Consider the following 20387-nt stretch of genomic DNA (forward strand, 5'->3'; position numbering starts at 1 on the left):
TAGTAATTCAATAAACGCTACCTATGCGGCCTAACCATTTTTTCATAGTGGCACGCGCCTTTGCGGTTTTTAAACAATAGATAAGACGATAACCCGTAGAAGCTCACGGAGGAAAATAGAAACTATAGTATCGCTGTAATTTGCCTGTCAGGCGTACAATATAATTTTACTTAAATCTAGATTAACTATTTATAATGTTTGTATTTACAATGTTCGTATTTGCCATATTTTTCCTTTTCAGCTATGTGTTACATAAAAAGGAAACATAAGGCAATTTGGATCTCCAAATATAACAAGTGAGCTCACAAATGCAATTTTATATGGTATGAATCTTCATACAATAAAATTGTTAGTTTTTTTTTTTTTAATAGATTATTACTGCTTTTACACTGTAGTTTCATCGAGATGTGGCGCCAATGTGATAAACACCTTAAAATCGCATTCTATGGCAATACAAATATACTGTAGAACATAAGGCTAATCTAGTTTAACTAGTTCTAGCGGTGATACTCGTAAGCAAATGCGGTTATCTAGATAGTTAAAATTCAGTCATTGTTTTCCAAAGGTCGCTATTTCCTGTGAGGGGCAATAATACTGATCAAGCGACGAGCTGATATCACGGTGATTATTAGCCTTCTTTTATAGTGAAAACGAACTGAGCATATCTAATTAATTCAGTATATGAATGTTGTATTATATATCACCTGCTATCCGCTATCGCTCGACCACAGTCTTATTTTCACGCGATAAGCGGTCATCACGGTAATAGCGAGAGCGGAGATCAGGAATGTTTCGAGAATCTCGCAACGATTCGCAACATCTTGTGCACAGTCGGTGAAAATGTCTGAACTCGTTGGAAGTTGCAATTTCGTGGCGTTGAATATTAAATGTGGGTTAGTTCTTGCAGAAATTGTAGCAAAGACTGAAATGAACGCCTAATTTAACCTAATAAAAAGAAATAAAAAAAACATGTAGATGAGAATACATACATTTAGTAGTTGTTAGCGCTGATGACAATAAGATTTCGTCGGCGACCCCCAAGGTTCGTTTTCCACAACCTACTGTAGCATTGCGCCCAAGCCAGTGGTGAAAGCATCTATCATGAAAACAAATGGTTTGTCGCGGAACAAGCCCTATAAAGTGCACAGGGGGCCTAGCCAAGTGATATATTGTCGTTAGAAATTGCCAATCGAAAGTGAAATAATGTATAGAAATGATCACGTGACTTTTGGTTCCTTCTGTTATATCCTGATACATTTTTTGGCTTTTGCTTATCATTGGCGATTCGCCTACTCATATCATAAAATAACCGGCCAAGAGCATGTCGGGCCACGCTCAGTGTAGGGTTCCGTAGTTACTCTTCCGTCACAATAAGCTAAACTGGAGCTTAAAGTATAGTAAATTGTTAACCAAGGGATGACACGGTACCTTTCACCCGAGTTAAACAAATAGGCAAATTTGCATAATCAGTACCTAATTAAAGTAAGTCTTTTTACTATGAAGTGAAAACTTTTTGCGATAACTCAAAAACAGCTAAACTGATCTTGTCCGCTATAGTTTTCATTTAATGTCTTTCTTAAGCTCTACTTCCACGATTTTTTTCATATTTTTTGGACCTATGGTTCAAAAGTTAGAGGTGGGGGGGGGGGGGGGGGGGGGTGGGACACATTTTTTTTTCTTTTGGAGTGATTATCTCCGAATATATTCACTTTATCAAAAAATGTTTCTTGAAAACCCCTATTAGTTTTGAAAGACCTTTCCAACGATACCCCACACTCTAGGGTTGAAGCGAAAAAAAAATTCACCCCCACTTTACGTGTAGGGGAGGTACCCTAAAAAAAATTTTATTGTACGACTTTGTCGGCTTTATTGATTTATATATCCATGCCAAATTTCAGCTTTCTAGCACTAACGACCACGGAGCAAAGCCTCGGACAGACAGACAGACAGACAGACGGACATGGCGAAACTATAAGGGTTCCGTTTTATGCCTTTTGGCTACGGAACCCTAAAAAACAGAGGTTTAATTTTTGATGTTCGTGGTAGACTCTCTGTGCCCAGCAGTAAGACCTATATAAACTGCTGATGATGAATACAGTGTAAAAGTACCTAACAAAATAATAACGGCCGTTCTTACGTAAGACCAGTGTTCATAAAGTTGACACCATTTTCAGTATTATAGGACCAATATTTGTCTGACTCCAGTCATATAAAAAGAGTCCAGTTTTCAAGTCAATCGAGTACAAAATGTTTTGTGAATGTGCGGACGAGTGTTCAGAGTAATAAAAGATAAACCCTACGCATGTTATTAGGCCGCTTTAAGCCCCTTATAGCCCGGGAGTTGATGTCAGCTTTAACCTCGTCTGTGTGTGATCCTGACAGATTTTTTGGTCATATTAACTTTTAACCGGTTTTTTCTTCTCTATATAGCACAACTAAGATGACCCATGATTTGTGACCACCACACACATATGAAAGGTTAAGCAATAACTCATTGAGTTTCAAATTACATAAATTAAGTTTGTATTTTAGCAAGTATTAATTGATGCGTACGTACGTAATGCCCTGAGAGTAACATCAAAATTGCATCATGATAATAAATCAAGTTGGATTATAAACTTTGAATCGGCTTCCCGTGAAAAATCTTTTCGGCACAGCCCGATAAAATAAAAGTTTTCAGAAAACAGTTGATGAAAGATAGAAGCAGACAATATAGGCGGTCCTATCGCTAATAGCCAACTCGTCCAGCCAACCTTTGGGTAAGAGAATCTGATAAATTAAGTGATTCAAAAACATTAGGCGTTGCAAAATCATTCAGAAATCGTGAAATATCCGCATTTATAAAAGAAATATCTGCCCTGCACGTTGCACAATAGTCCACGGTTTATTATATCCATTCGTTTTATTTCGACTCGTAAACACGAACGGAATTACCTCCACAGTACGAAACACGTCTCTGATATGGTGAGTCCGCTTAATACTTTACACTATTAAATCTTGAATTACCTGTACCCCTAGTGTAACTTTGATCGACATCATAACGTGACGAACGCGTTTGCGTTAAGTCTCATTTTGTATAGGATTTTGAGTTTCCAAAACGTCCCGCTTGGCGCGCTCTTTCGAAATCCAATACAAAATGAGACTAAACGCAAACGCGTACGTCACGTTTGGAAATCGAATTTATTTACACTAGGGGTACTGTATTGTTTTCGACCTAAGTTACTCTAGATATTTTAAGAAGATCACTTGAAAACTGAAATTTTCACTGTAACTTTCGTATGTAATTTTAAACGTCTCACTCGCGTTTATTTAGGCAAAATTGCTAGACATGTATCGCTATATGACGAGGAGCTTTATCTAGAGGCAATCGCTTAGGCGGCTGACTATTAATACTTAATAATAGACTCTCTCTTACTTTAAGAGCATGGCTCTTGTCGGTACAGTAGACGCGAGTTTTCGCGGTCCTCGGCCAAATTCTTTATATCCCTGTAAGACACGACGTTTGCTTTTCCTTTTAGTTGCTGCGTGTAACTTGCTCGTGGTTTTCCTTTTCCTCTTCTACCTTCGATCTTGCCTTTCAAAATAGTATATAGTGTATTGGACATGAATGTCAAAATATGGGCAGTCAAATATCTACAATTATAACCTGCACATCGAAGCGACATCTCCACAAAAATATATACGACATGTTACACAAATAGCATTGTGTCTGTATTTTTGCGCTGTTATTTATTTATTTAGGTATTTTGTATTGTTATTTTAAATCAACATATAATTGCCCTGCAGTTCAATGGATCCTATGATTTATCTCTACTTGGAAGAGTATTCGAGGGTGGCAGATACTTTTGGCTCGTTGTTCCATCAGCTATTATTGATGCGGACTGTACCTAGTCAACTTGTTAGCTTTTTATACGGTCCAAAAAAAGGCGCCCACTTTTCAGCCAGGACGATTTTTACCCGTTTTAGTAACTATGTATGTTTATACGGGCCAAATCTTGCAAGTTAAATTTAACCCACTTCCCGATTTCCGATGAAGCTGAAAATTTGAATGCATATAGAAGCAGCTCGATGGTACAATAATATTAGATTGTCATCCGTGATAATATGTAAGTCGGGTGACAATCTAATATTATTGTACCATCGAGCTGCTCTGATGGTGGAGACAGGAGGTGGCCATGGGAACTCTGTGATAAAACAACGTAGCCTAGCTGTGTTCGGGTTTGTTAGAATTGTCTCGGTGAGTATTAGTTGCTTGTTGAAAGAAAAGTACAGCAAGCGATAAAAGCTAGTATCAAAAATGATTTTTTTGACAAAAACTTATTCTCTAACATCTTCTTCAAAAACTTATTACTCGTATAACTAATTAATAAGAAACTATTGAAGTTCTTGTAGTTATAGTTCTTGAATGTATAATTGTTGGTGCAATAAAGAATATTTCCTTACTTACTTACTTCTTCATTAATGCGATATTCTCTTAAACTTACGAGCTCTTCTAATATTTCAGTGAAGCCAAAATAATGAATAAGTCTCTATTGGACTCCTTTATAAGATACTGGTCTTATAAATGTATCAATTCTATCGCTTTTACATCTTTTTGGTTCTCTGAACTAGCGCTCTATCAAGTTATTCTGAAAATCTATTTTCTTATGTTAGAATTAGTTCGATTATAAACTTTAATTTGTGCACCTTAGGGTTGCCTTTAAAATGACGGTAGTGTGAGTTGAGACGATGGAAAAGTTTAAGGCATTCTTAGCATTTTCAGTAGAAAGTAAATATACTTCAGTACGGACTCTTCACCGTTGAACAAATTTTCATATTTTCGCCACTTGAAGAATGTTCTTTAAACAGGTAGCCTTACAAAAGGTAATTTAATTTTAAATTTAGAAAGTTTTTTTTTAAAGCCTAGCTCTTCATGGAGAATTTTGGCAATATATATATAAGCTTACTTAGACTAGTTAAATAGTGTAATTTGAGGGCAATAAAATCTCAATAAGCAAGACAAATATGTATATATTTTTAATGTTTTTGGTCTACCCCGTAGTAAGTTACCCGGATATTTTGAAATCATACTAATGTGTAAAAAAACACGAAAAATCTTTTTGACTTCATGGTCAAACTATTGTTATGTTTTTCTTTGTAGTTCACTACGGTTTTGATTAAAATATACGAGTAAGTCTCTATTTGGATATTAAAAAAAAACTAAATTTGAAAATTTTTGGTTTTATGTTTTTCAACCATTTCAATCTTGTTGTTCAATCTGGTAGAGACCGCCATTAAGTCCGCCATTTACACCTTTATGTATTCTGCAATAAATATTAAATAAATAAATGAATAACCATTTCAATATATTTCTAAATTTCCATATTATTCTAGGCTTGCTATTTTTCTAGTCATTGTACTACATTATTTAAGTTATAATTGGGTGAATCAACTTTTTTTGTTTTGTTATCCTGTCCCGTTGTCCAAGGGACAACAGTGGCACAGTTTGTTTGAAGAGACGTTGTATGCCATTCTATTAACATGCTTAGTAGGGAGCCCATTATGGACATTGGTTATAACGACCACAAAAACGCAAGTTTAATACATTTAAGTACCATAAAATCAGTATTTCAATGAACTTTTGTCCCCTGGACAACTAATCGTAACCATGGCAACGAGTGACGCTAAAAAGTTGATTCTCCCAATTACAATGTTGTATGCCTGCCTACCACACGTCACACCACCCGTATACCCGTAGCCCGACAGACAGTTCATAATGCTTTGTAACGTAATATTTCTTTGATATTCATGTATTTTATACTTAATTATGGCTTATACTTCTTTGCCTGCTCTATTGTTTGAATTATACATGTAGGGCAAGATAAGGTATCTAGTCTAAAATGCGAGATTAATCAAAAATTGTTTTTCCAACCAATGTCGCTGTGTTCGTAGTTATTAGTCAGTATAGGAACTAATCTCAAAATGAATGTTGATAGTAACCCGAAATCTACATTTTACTCTAACACCTTCTGTCTAGTTTTTTTTATTCCACAAAAGAATATTATACAAAGTCGATTTTTTTTTTTTTTAATACTACGTCGGTGGCGAACAAGCATACGGCCCGCCTGATGGTAAGCAGTCTCCGTAGCCTATATACGCCTGCAACTCCTGAGGAGTTACATGCGCGTTGCCGACCCTAAACCCGCCCCCCCTCGTTGAGCTCTGGCAACCTTACTCACCCGCAGGAACACAACACTATGAGTAGGATCTAGTGTTATTTGGCTGCTGTTTTCTGTAAGGTGGAGGTACTTCCCCAGTTGGGCTCTGCTCTAGATCTGGAATGACATCCACTGGCTGTGCCCTACCACACAAAGCGAGATGACACTCACAATGCCCATACCTCTCTTTTGGACGTAGTTTAAGGACGTACCCGGGTCCATTGAAAAAAACTTGAACAATATTATTTATTAGAAATTAGATTGTATGAGTAAATGATTGAGTGAGTTATTATTTTAATACTAAAACATTCAATTTCGTTTTCCAGCATCGTCTGTTATATTTTTCAATTTTACTGTGTTCCTTGTTGCCATCAAAAGCAGCCCATATCAAAGTCACCAACGTGAACGCCACAAATGTGAACGAAACACATATAGAAACAGTAGAAGAAATCGATCATGCAAACGAGACAGCGGCACAAATTGAAATACTGCAGGAAGAGAAAGAAGATCTATACATCAAAATTAACAAAGCTATCGACGAAGCTATACCAGAACTTGAAAAAAGTAATGATACTGATGCAATCACCGGTCTTGAAAATTTGAAAACTTTAAAAAAGCAGATAAAAGAAATACATGAAGGTAGTGATAGTTATGAGAGAAACTCCAGTGATGTAAATACAAATTTCAGACGAAAAATATCAATAAGTATTGATAGGCAAGGGAAACATGATTGGAACAAACAGAAGAAGAAGAACGAATTTTACGAAAAATTGGCAAAGAGTAAAGATAAGAAGTATACTAGTTTGCCGAGGGTGTTGAATCGGCAGAAGATAGCGGAGCAGATACAGCTATGGTTGCTCAAACAACAGGAGGAAAAGAGGAAGATCAGGGAAATGCAGTACGTATTAAGGCAGATCACCTTCGAGTAACACCGGCTTCCGACACGTTGGAAGGGAGGAGCCCAAATAATATCTTACCATAAAAATCGTTCTGCTATTTTTCACACAGTCGCACTTCTCACACACATACATCCGATCTGTAATGGCGATACAAATACATAGAATATGACACACGTCAAAGACAAATCTTGCACACCTCGATGGATTTTGTGTACGGACGAGTCACGACACCCACTGCACTATGCCCAGTTGGGCATGTGCTTCGACAGAGCTCGTGTTGCTCGAAGCAGTTGACTGAACATTCGCAAACATCTAACAGAGACGTGATGAGGTACGAACCGCCGACGACTGGTCTGGCCTAGTGGGTGACCCTGCCTATGAAACTGATGGCCCCGGATCCCAGGTTCAGTGTCGGCAACGTCTGAGCTTAATTACTATTTAAGTGTAGGTACTAAGTTAAGTTTGGTACCATTTTCAACTATTATCAAAGATGTACTAACGTAGACTTCATCTAAAGCGGTTATTGATTCCCCATATAAACATCCACCTCCCTTATCATCATTTTTGAGTTAAAAACTATTATATGTTCTTCCCCGAGACTCTCTCTATACCAAATTTCATCTAAATTCGTTCAGCGATCATTGATTCCCCATACAAACTTTTACCTTCCTTTTCACATGAAGACACGAATGAAGGGATGAATTTTGAGATAAAAAATATGCTATATTCTGCACCGGGACTATCTATATGTATATATACGAGGTGAAGGGGAATTAATAAAAACGTTTTGTCTTCATATTTTATGTTTTTACCACGGAATTGTGTCAATATGATAAAAATGAATTTTTCATCCCCTACCAAAAGTTGAGAGAGCCCTCCCCCCCCCCGCGCCTAATTTACATCAAAAATATTGGTGGCCCCACTTCTTAAAGAAAAAGTAACAATTTAAACCGACAAGTGTTAATAATTTCCAATCGATTGCTTATAGTTGCCTTGAAGGTCCATCTTTCTCTAGTGTCCTTATTAACTAAAGAAAAAAAATCATAAACCATTTTTCTGGCTTAACTACTTCAAAGCTATACTCTGATTGCCCTGCAATGTATACCATACTATTAAATAAACCGTATAATTTCAGAGTAAAATTGAAGATCGACTTCGAGCGCTGCCCCGACTTCGGCCGAGGCAGGGAGAAGAAGAAGAAGACGTCGAACGGCAAGGGCGTCAAGTCCCACTACTTCCCTTGCTGCAGAAAGTGCTGCAAGAAATCCTACCTCGGCTGCTTATAGATCCCAGGATCCTTTCAGGAGATATTATTAGTCACGCAACATATTTTGGAGAACCTGGATGCATTTAAAAGAAAGAGACATGGAAGCCAATTAAAACTTACATTTTATATCAAAATAATGTTGTTTGTTATCATCCGCCCGTGCATCTCACTTGTACGAAAAAGTACAAGCGAATTACACGCGTGTATGATAACAAAATGACATCATTTTGAAATCGAAATGTATGATCTAATTGGCCTCATGTTTTGAATGATCAATGAAAATACGAGAGATGACATGTCAAATGAATACACCCAGCATTTGACACCGGATCCCAACTCGCATAATGTCACTTCTTGATGCTGGGGCCACACCAACGAAAAACGCCGTTGATTATCGCGAAAATGAACGTTATTCATATGGCCACACTGCAATTATTGCGATAACCAACGGAATTTTCCGTTAGTGCGGCCCAGGCATTAAAGAACTAAAAGGTACTCAAGTAAATAAAAGGAATTTTCTTTATTAGTAAGGTAATCCACGTCTCCATTACGTTTTGCTTTGCCCTCTACGTGAAATGACTAACGGAAATGTCAAAATTTCTTAAAGTCTGACAGCGAGTTATGTCACAAAAAACGTGGTAATTTCAGTACAAGGCGCACCTCAAAATTACTATGAAATTAAATGACAGCTTCAAATTGACAGCTTATTTGATAGGGAAAAAAGTTGCCATGTAAAGAAAGAAAAAAAAAATGCTCGTAACACGACTCGCTGGTCAGACTATTTGCGTGTATATGCCCTAGTCAGATACAAACACTTAAATGTCAGACCAAATCACTTCATGAATATACACAAAAGTACGAATAAAATATACCACACATTCTTTTTAATTGTTTTTCTTTTAGTGCGCATGCAAAGTTATTAAAATTGTACACGGAAGTTATTTTGTCGGTGATCCGCAGCGCTGTAAAGTGTTATTAATCGTAAAATAAACGTATAAAACGTGGAATAAAGCGCTACGCGCTGTATTGCTTGTCATGGCAGGGATGGGAATTGGTACCGACTAAAATGTCAAGATTTGTCGGTGGTACAGTTAACTTCGCTCAGTAACAAACAATAAGATTAACACTGGGTGGGTATGTACATTTGCAGCTCGCAGTACATGCGCTTGACATATCTTCATGTGATATACCATTTTTGTCGGGCAAGGTACAGAAACAGTTTTTTTTGATGTATTGTATTGATAAACGAGTTTTCACGCTAGCAGGTATAACGCTCTTGACAAAATTCACGTGAAAGCTATATTTATATAAATTGTAAATAAATGTAAAAGCCAATATCGCATTACTGTTGAATCCAGGTATACATTCAGGTAATTCTGCGTTCTGGGAATCTTATATTTGAGCTATCGGATATTTGGGGAACTGTGTCTAGATGGAATTAACAGTTATTAGATAGGATAATCCTATATGATCTTTTAATAATACTGTATCATTTAATTGCAATTCTTACCGTGGTATTACGTTGTTATCGGTCCCCGGGAAAGTCTTTGCCAGAGTTTTGCTAAACCGCCTAGTGGATATATCCGAAAAGCTGCTTCCGGAGACCCAGTTCGGCTTCCAGCCTGACCGAGGCACCTGTGAAGCTATATTATCAGTGCGTCAACTAGAAGAGGAAAGCAAAGAGCAAGGTCATCAACTGTTTCTTTGCTTTGTTGACCTCGAGAAGGCATTTGACAGCGTGCCTCGTGAAGCTCTCTGGATAGTTCTGAGCAAGCTTGGATGCACGGAGGAGTTTGTAAGGCTAGTGAGACTACTACATGACGACATGGAGTGCTGCGTTGCTACCGATGACGAACAATCGGACTTCTTCCCCGTTACGTACGGGGTGAAGCAAGATTGCGTTCTAGCACCCCCTCTGTTAGATAGATAAAATCTTTATTCAACCACAACTTACATGCTTTGTGACACAAACAAATAACAAGAGAAAAAGAAAATTGGCAAGAGACAAAGAAAAAGTAACATACAATTTGACACTAATATCAATAACAATGTATTACGTGTCTTATTTTTAGATTAGTAGAGATATTAGTAGAGGGTCATGTGTTGTGGTAAAGAATAGGCGCTGACTCAGCATAAATGCTGCGGAGACCACAGCGCTGATCTTCCGTCAGTATTCTGTTCGCATTGTATTTTTCTGTCGCAGTCCGAGAAGTCTTACTCACATGCCCTGAGGGTGTTCACGTCCGCTATCGCATGGACGGAAACATTTTCAACCTGGGCAGGTTTAAAGCTCGTACAAAAGTCCCATACGCAGTGATCACAGAGAGCATCTATGCAGACGACTTGTGTTTTGTGACTGAGTCCCCGGAAGGCATGCAACAGCTCGTGTCCAGTTTTGACGAGTCCCGTCGCAGGTTTGGGCTCAAGGTCAGTGTCAAGAAGACTGAGGTGATGTCGCTGGACGTTCTCAGTCTACAGACACTGGTCGTTAGACTCGGCGAGGACCAGCTGAACCAGGTGGACAAGTTCAGATACCTGGGGAGCACGTTATCATCCAAGTGTGACCTTGATGCTGAAATTAACAGCAGAATTGGGGCTGCGGCTGCAGCTTTTGGCAAGTTAGACCACAAGGTTCTCAGCTCACACGACTTAAAACTGGCAACAAAGATATCCGTTTATATGGCAGTCGTGCTGCCTAACCTTCTATACTCCGCTGAAACGTGGACCGTTTATCGTCACCATATTCGCATGCTGGATCGATTCCACCTCAGATGTCTATGCAAAATACTGAAGATCCGATGGTCTGATCGTGTTCGGAATACCGCAGTGCTGCGTAGAGAAAATGTGGGTGGTATCGAGGTAATACCTCATGTGACGTCAGCTTCGGTGGTGCGGTCACGTTTCGCGGATGAACGACTAGCGTGTGGCTAAGCGCATTATTTCATTCTGAGCTTGAGGAGGGCAAGCGAAAACAGGGTGGCCAATTCCTTAGGTACAAAGATGTGCTTAACACATTCACTGCCAGACAAAAAACGGCGCACTACCCCAGAAACCGGTGGTCTATAGTTGTGTACAAAACAACCCGCCCAGCGGGTTATCCGGCATCTGAACAAAGTTCACGAGCGCCCACCAGGTGGGTTCCCGGCAGTGAATTTGTTAAGCGGCACATGAAAACGTATCGTATAGACAGAGCCCTCGCGATGGGAGCAGCAGGCAGCCATACGAACGGAGTGGCGGGCTACAATAAATGCCGAAGTAGCTGAATTCGAATCGCGTCGGTGCTCAGAGCTGGATGCCAAGTGCAATGTTCGCGAAGCTTTGTTAACAAGATCGGCAACGTCAGCCACTTGCGAGCACACCAGAGACAGCAACGGAGTTGATAGCAGTCGCCGTGGCCGAATCGGCCGTGGAGTTATCATTATTATTATCATTTAATTGTGATACTGATATGTATAGGCTGAATATTTGTTAGTCATTAAAGTAATGCCTAAACCACTGAACGGGTTTGGTTGGAAGTCAAACTATAGGCAGAGAGTGTAGATAGATATATAGATAGAATTTTTATTGGTATTAATCATATACGGTCAGTTACATAATAATAATTAATTACATGAACCGATTGTGATAAAACATATCTAACCTGCTTTCAAATAATAAAAAAACCGCATCCAAATCGATTCACCCATTTATAAGCTACGGTACAGACTCACACACATAATGGTCAAACTTACCACACCCCTTTTTTACGTCGGGTATTAAAAATGTTTCTAAAATGTGTTTTATCAGTAGTTAGTCGGTTAACATTTAATAATACAATGAATGAATGATGGGAATGTATATATATACATATATTCATATATTAATTAGGCTAGAACATAAATCAAATAGCATATATATATATATAATAAATATAGCTATAAATCTTTCATGTACTTATGGAATATTTCCCTACTACTAAGTAAAAAGACTGTATGTTATTATGGAGGAGCGGGGCATCCTGATACAGGTTCATTCACCTAAAAGGAAGCTCCAACCACTTATGTCAAATTGTAAACCTTTACTTTATAAGGAAAATAAATATTTTTCATTTTTTTTTTTTTTTTTTTTTAATGAAGAACATTTCATTCCTCAGATTAGTAGGTAAAATATTTTCGTATATCATTTACCAGTGTGTCTCAACGCAATTATTTTGTTTATTTATCATTAATACCTCATTGTGTAGGTATTTTTAAAGCTATTTTAAACTTTAGTCGGTAAAATAATTTCGTCGGTCATTTCCCGGAGTATCTTTGCGCATTTTTTTTATTTGTTATTCCTTAACATCCCGGTGCGTGCGTCTGAGGGAATCCTTAAAAACATCAGAATAATCTTCCTTTAATATCTTAAAATGTCAATTTGCAATACACACTGTTGCGGCGTTGGACAAAATGGCTTTTTGTTATAAAATTTCATAATGTAAAGTTATAAGTAAGATATTTCTATGTCTAATCCGGGTATGCTCTAAAAATTAAAACAAATTAAAAATGAAAATAAAACAGATTAAAACGATTGCGGTAGAAAATATTTCTACAATAATAATAATAAAAAAATGATATATCAAGGAAACCAACGTTGTTTCTGTACTTTTGACCTGCGGCTGTCACGTTCTAATAAGTATGTAAGTGCGAAAGTGACAGGCATAGACAAGTGATATAAATGCTACCATGCTACAGCCGCTGGAATATATATAAGTTATTGATTATACTTTAAAATGAAACAAAAAATAAATTCACCGTTTCTGGAAGGACGAACCTGCGACCTTTGCAATCCGTGCATCGCTCTTAACCAACCGAGGTCGCAGGTTCAAGTCCTGCCAGAAGCGGAGATTTTTTACTAATTAATGCTTTAACATAAATATTTGTACCTATAGTATCTTTCGCAGACGTATCTGCTTGTTTTTTTTATATATGTGATCTATAACTCAGTTATTAGTAATTTTCATATAATTTCGACTTTAAATCGCGAGGCCTCTATAACATTCTACGTGGCGGTATGTCTCGGCGTGGGTCATAAAATATTAACAACCTCGCTAATTGCCCGCGGCGGCCGCTTTTTACGTCCGCGGCCTCTACAGGCCTCTAGAGCCCGGAACTTACAGGTTTATACAGGGTAAATTTAATAACACGGCTTAATCAAAGATTGAAATAAAAAAGTTACAATCATTCATTCATGGGAGAGGTACAGTTAAAAGATTTAATTTGTGACCCATTTCGTACCCTGTCACAGTGACAACAGTATGAGGTCTAGCGCCTTGCATGTTGTGGCAAGGTACTAAATAGGTCACAAATTAAATCTTTTAACTGTACACTCAGCATCAAGATCATCAAGCGTAAGTCAGCAGCAGTGGCCCAGGTTACAAAGTATCCGCTATTACGACGAATCGTCGACTATCCCAAACTCACAAGCGGCATTGAACAATTAAGTCTAAGGGGAGACTGCCTCCTTGTGTGTGTTCTACCGCTTGTACAATGGGCTGTGCTCTGAGGAATTGTTTGACATGATGCCCACGGCTAGTTTCTATCACCGCACCGCTCGCCGTCGGCAGGGTGCTCATTCTCATGCCCTAGAGCCTAAATGGTCGCGCACTGTGTGGTTTAAGAGGAATTTCCTCCCGCGGACGCTCCGGCTGTGGAATGAGCTCCCTGCCGAGGTTTTCCCGAGGGTATACAGTATTTGGTTCTTCAAAAAAGGAGTGTACAGGTTTCTAAAGGGTCGGCAACGCGCATGTAACACCTCTGGAGTTGCAGGCGTCCATAGTACTCCATAGGCTACGGTGACTGCTTGCCATCAGGCGGGCCGTATGCTTGTTTGCCACCGACGTGGTATAAAAAAAACCATCTAATTACTTGACAAATAGAGGTATGTCTCTTAATGCAGAACAATTGGACAGTTACAGATACTTTTGAATGCGAATGTATATCTACTTTGGAAATAATTCGAGATAGTGTCGCTACAAGCTACGGCTGTATATCCATACTTATATAATAATATTATAAATGCGAAAGTGTGTTTGTCTGTCTGTTACTTCTTCACGCTTAAAATTTGGTAGGTATAGAGGTAGTTTTTATCCTGGAATTCATCCTTTAAGGGGAAGAAAATCGGAGTGAAAGTGAGATATTGAAGCGTCGCCTGATAATATTTGATAATTGATGTAAGCATATGCTCAATTTTAATAATTATAAATAAAAAAAAACTTTAGATATTATGGGACATTCTTACACAGATTGACTAAGTCCCAACGTAAGCTCAAAAAGGCTTGTGTTTTGGGCGCTCAGAGAACGATATATAATATACAAATACATAGAAAAAACCCATGACTCGGGAACAAAATATCTGTGCTCATCATACAAACAAATTCCCAACCAGGATTCGAATCCAGGACTATCGGCTTCATAGGCAAGGTCACTACACTTTAGTCCAGACCGGTCCTCATCACACTTTATCTATGTGTTATCAATAAAAAGCAGATCGGATAAAAAACCCAAAACCCAAATTATTAATTCCGCTCAGACAAAGTCATGGGTTAAAGCTAGTTAAATTATAATAACTAGTGACATTAATATAACCTCATTTGTATCCGTCGACCGCTCATTAGTTCCTAGTATTGTTAATACTGTAAGTAAACACACCACTAACAGCTAATTAATTACTAGTAACACTCATACTCATACTCATAATAGTATTAATATACTAGAAACGAACTTTACAATTAGAAACTGTTGTTTATCTTATGGAATTGACATAATACTTAAATGAGATGACCTTTTTTGTATTTTATTATGTTAATGAACAGTTTACCGAGTAACGCGTGGATAATTTAGATCAATATCGGTAATAAGTAAATTATTGGTCTAACTCTAGAAGAAAATGATTTCTCGGTCAATAGGTACTCATATATCTTAAGTTAGCAAAATAAGATATTTAGTTTTCATAATTACATGATTCTACTGATTAACATTAATAAATCAAATAATTTGTATGCAATTGTTTGTTATCTACAGCCGTGTTGTGGTTATCTCCCGGGCACGGTATGCCAAACCGGCGATCCCTCGAAGAGACCGAAGACGAGTGCGAATCCGCTCACGACACACTCTTGTGTGGTTCCAACGATGTCACCTACTTAAACTTATGCGAGTTTCAAAAAGCTCTCGACAAAGATCCGACGATAAAAATTATAGAAAACGGAGCATGTTTCTGTGATCCAAAAGAAGGCCATGAATGGGATCCGATATGTGCGTCAAACAGTCAGTCGTAGGCAAACAACTGCGAATTAGAAAAAGCAAGGAAGACTGAACGATTGCTGATACGGCATCTCGGTTTATGTATTCGACAACATGATACTATTACTTTTTACTAAAAACATTTTACTTATGGAACTTCGACGACCGGTCTGGCCTAGTGGGTAGTGACCCTGCCTATGAAGCCGATGGTCCCGGGTTCAAATCCTGGTAAGGGCATTTATTCGTGTGATGAGCATGGATATTTGTTCCTGAGTCATGGGTGTTTTCTATGTATTTAAGTATTTATAAATATTTACATATTATATTTATCGTTGTCTAAGTACCCTCAACACAAGCCTTATTGAGCCTTCTGTGGGGAACTTAGTCAATTTGTGTAATAATGTCCTATAATATTTATTTATTTATTTATAACTTGGTGTATAGCTTTTATATAGTTATGTATCTATGTCGTAACTTAGATCATAGATTATGATCATTTCTTATTGAGCTTACTGTGGGTAGTCCATTTGTGTAATACTATCCTATAATATTTATTTATTTAAATGTGTCGGCTTAGTAGAAAAAGCACTGTGCTCAACACTGGGAAGCCATTACAATAATTAGTTCCCTGATTTTCCCTGATTACGTGATTAGATTACAGAATACTTACTTGAGTCCTTCTAACTGCTTAATTTAATTAAATCTTCCAAATTAGCGCCGAAATTAACCCCTACAAATTCACATGTTTTTGTTTAAAGTTGGGGATTCGTGCATAAAGAATCTTTGAATTTCAATGGATCAGTCTCTGGGACTGTCCCCTCTTACAGGGGTATTCGATTTGTATGTTTTTTAACCACCATTTTAACATAGGTTTAGGTTGCGTTTCCACCAGAAATGTGCGAGGATGTGTAGCGAGGCGCGGGATGTATTTGTTGAGAACCAATAGGAAATTGCCGACTAGAGCTGATGCGTCGAGCGAGGATAGGTAAAGGAAGTGTTTCTCTTGGTTCTTAACAAACACCTTCGCTACGCACATCTCTGGTGAAAACTCAGTCTTATTTGGCTACATATGAAAACGAAACTTTACCTCTTCCGTCAAATGATGGCCCCTTCTTCTTCAACCCAGCGTTTTCCCGGCCTAGCGTCGGGGTCTCCTTTCCTACTTATTGTTCCCCACTTTGCCCAGCTTTCGGCGTAAGATTGTTCTCTTCCATGTTCGCTATCCCGACGTCCAGCCAGCGCTTCTTAGGCTTACTGCGGCGGCGGGCCTTGGACAGTACGATTAAGGCATCTATTTCCGACATAGTCTACTGGTCTGTGGCTTATATGAGCATACAAAAAGCTCCTAGACGTTTTTTGGAAGTATGGGATGTTTATTTCTTTTCAAGTATTGAAAATATAGTGGACTGCCAAGAGGAAGATCCTCCGTAAGATACTGGGCCCCAAACGAAGACCGGGATGAAGCTGGACAGTCCTTAAGAACCGTGAGATTGAAGACCTAGTGGCTGTACCTAACATCATGGGGGAGAGTAAAGCTCACAGATTCCGTTGGTTGGGGTTTTTTGAGTGAATGGAGGAAGATCGGATCGCGAAAAGAGCGTACCTAGGTCGCCTAGCAGGAGGACGGCCTATCGGGCGCCCCAGGTATCGCTGGAACGACGTGGTGGCAGCAGATCTGCGCGAATTTCGATTCAACAATTGGCGAGAAGTTACACAGGACCGAGAAAAGTGGCGCTGTCATGTATCGGAGGCCAAGTCTCATTTTGGATTGCTGAACCAACGGAGTAAATAAGTAAAAATATGGTAAAAAAACCTACTACCTACTTCTTTTTTTACAAGCTTTTATTTAGTTACACCTGTCCCGTTGTCTGTCGGTCTGTAATCACATCTTGCAAGTTAAATTTGACCCACTTCCCGGTTTCCAATGAAGCTCAAAATTTACATACATATATCGGGTGACAATGCAATATTATGGTACCATCGAGCTGATCTGATGATGGAGACAGGAGGTAGCCACAGGAACTCTGTGATAAAACAACGCAACCTAATTGTGTTTGGGTTTTTAGAATTATCTCGATGAGTACTAGTTGCCCGTGGAAACAAAGGTACAGTCAGCGATAAAAGATTGTACCAAAAATGAAATTTTTGCCAAAAACTTTTTTAACTAAGCCCAATCAAAAAATACTTGACGAAACTGTCACACGGACCACCATCCCCGCGAGATGTAGACATAATAAACAAATGGTTGTAATGGTACAACCAACATAATTCATAATTAATTTTAATTTAATTTCGCGACGCGAGAATAAAGCTTCATAAAAAGAGGGTTCCGCGTATAACAACAATTTTCACAGCATTTAGTCCACATGAACGAGTACGAAAGAACCCCAAATGAGAAATTATGGAAAAGTGCTCCAATACGTAGTGTAGGGATGAAATAATTGGTTCGCGTTGTTCCGCGCGTATTGTCCCATTTTAACGAGACCGACACCATTGGAGGGTTCCGTAGGCTTGAGGGTTCGATTATTGGAACCCCTACTTGAACAAATACGCAAAAGAATAGAAAACACACCATCATCAAATAAACAAAGAGTGTCATGATTTTCTGAAAAATAACGTAGAACCTTTTTAGGGTTCCGTACCAAAAAGGTACAAAACGATATTTAGAAATGTGACAGACAGACGGACGGCAGTCGCATAGTGAGTCGATGTGACTGCCGTCCGTCAGTCTGTCTGTCTGTCACATTTTTAAATATCTCCAGAACCGCTTATGCTATAGATTTCCAAATAGTTATGAACAACGCTAACCCAGACCCAGACACATTGAAAGTTTATTTTAATTAACTATAGAGGCTATGAAAAATGCCCAATATGAAGAAGGGGCAAAATTTTAGTCTAATGTCTAACAAGGAAAGGTACCTAACTGTCCGGTTCCGATTTGATTTATATTTATATATGTTATAGAGTAGTCTAAAATACAAGACACGTATTTTTTTTTAGCTGCCCACACTCAACCTATTCGGTGAAATTCTCCTCCAAAGTACTAAAAAAGTACTAAATCTTCCAACTCCTATAGAAAGTGATGCTCAAGCAACTTGCTAGTTTATGGCTGGTTTGAGTATATGTTTGAGAGCAGGAAAAAAATATGAGCACGTGTTTTGTTACACCGGCTGAAACTCATTTTTTCATAAAAAAACACCCTATTATGTGTATCTTAGCGATAAGATATTATAAAACTTCGAATGTCGATTTTTTTTGTACTTTGGCGGAGAATTTCTCCCAATAGGTTGAGTTTGGGCAGCTAAAAAAATACGTGTCTGTTATATTAGACTACTCTATAACATATATAAATAAAATCGAAACCGGACAGTTCGGTAGGTGCCTTTCCTTGTAGATCAAGTGGGGTATCATTTGAGATAGTTCAAATTGTACATTACAATACTTACTTTTTCATAGAGATCCTCCAATAACCAACGTACGTGTATTCCATCGCGCCAATTATAGGTAGTTAGAATAGGTACTTCTGATCAAAAGTCTTTCGCCTTTATAGTTTTTATAACTCATCGGTAGGAAAATATTATGCGATACAGGTGTAATAGGTATTAGTAAGCACTTATAGAAGCTTATGGCGCCTGCGACCCAAACGTTGCTGATTCTTAAAATATATGTAATACCAGTTATTCTGAAACACCTGAACAAAATGAAAAGTGTGATATTAAGGAAAGATGAACCTCATAACGTTTGTTTACCCTATTTAAACTATCGCTTCTTACAATACTAACAAAATTTCCAATCCTATGAGCACCCTATCTTATGCCTACAATAATAATTTCCTTTCTTACCCTAGAGTATCTCTACAAATAAACTTGGATCAAAGGCGAGAGGGTCAAGGGACAATCGAAAAGCGCTGAGTTGAAACAGAGCTCAACCGCCATAACTGTTAAATAAGTCACGAAAAACTTTGTCACAATTAAAATGCATGTTATTTATCGTGTATTTTTGGGTGGTTCAACTGTTTTTTGATGTTACTCGGTCCCGTCAGCCAGGCGACAATAGGGGCGTAGTTTGTTTAAAGAAATGTTATGGAAAGTTATTAAAATTCTTCTACTCCACTTTCGCCCACTTACTCATAGGCGAGAGCGACAAGTGCGAGTCGGACTCGCCTACCGAGGGTTCCTTACAAATTGAACTTATTTTATATTTATTTAAATTTTTGACAATTTATAGTTTTCAAATTTTTGTATATTACTTGCCATTTCATAGTTCTAGGTTAACGGAAAGTACGTTATCAATTTTGATTCCCTCGAGAGCCTCGAAATATATGTTTTTTTTTCCGGCATAAACAGCCTTATTTTTTTACTGCAGGACCGCAGATGCCTCCTTTCGTTCCCGAGATGTAGGGTCTTAACAGACAGATGGGCAGACGGACAAAAAATGCTCCTATAAGGGTTTTGAGGTACTGAACCCTAAAAACCTCTTCATAGTTCTTATACGAGTATAAGAGATCTACAGCGTTAAAATTTCAAAGTCCCTCAAAAGTTTATACGCTAAACTTTAGTTTGTGTGTTTTCTGCCAGTATCTAAGTAAGAACTGTACCCCTAGTGTAAATTTTATCGACATCATAACGTGACGAACGCGTTTGCGTTACGTCTCATTTTGTATAGGATTTTGAGTTTCCAAAACGTCCCGCTTGGCGCGCTCTTTCTAGATCCAATACAAAATGAGACTAAACGCAAACGCGTACGTCACGTTTCAAAATCGAAT

At 38.2% G+C, this 20387-nt stretch overlaps 1 protein-coding gene across 1 annotated transcript; it reads left to right on the top strand.

Moving 5' to 3' along the window:
- Positions 1-2016: 2016 nt before the first annotated feature.
- Positions 2017-8461, top strand: LOC133533436 (uncharacterized). The gene is made up of 3 exons (XM_061872419.1): positions 2017-2964; positions 6524-7095; positions 8232-8461. Exons 1-3 carry the CDS (start codon positions 2962-2964, stop codon positions 8380-8382), a joined length of 726 nt encoding a protein of 241 aa, XP_061728403.1. The 5' UTR covers positions 2017-2961; the 3' UTR covers positions 8383-8461.
- Positions 8462-20387: the final 11926 nt, after the last annotated feature.

Source organism: Cydia pomonella, unplaced genomic scaffold (genome assembly GCF_033807575.1).
Source record: "Cydia pomonella isolate Wapato2018A unplaced genomic scaffold, ilCydPomo1 PGA_scaffold_164, whole genome shotgun sequence".
Lineage (NCBI taxonomy): Eukaryota > Metazoa > Arthropoda > Insecta > Lepidoptera > Tortricidae > Cydia > Cydia pomonella.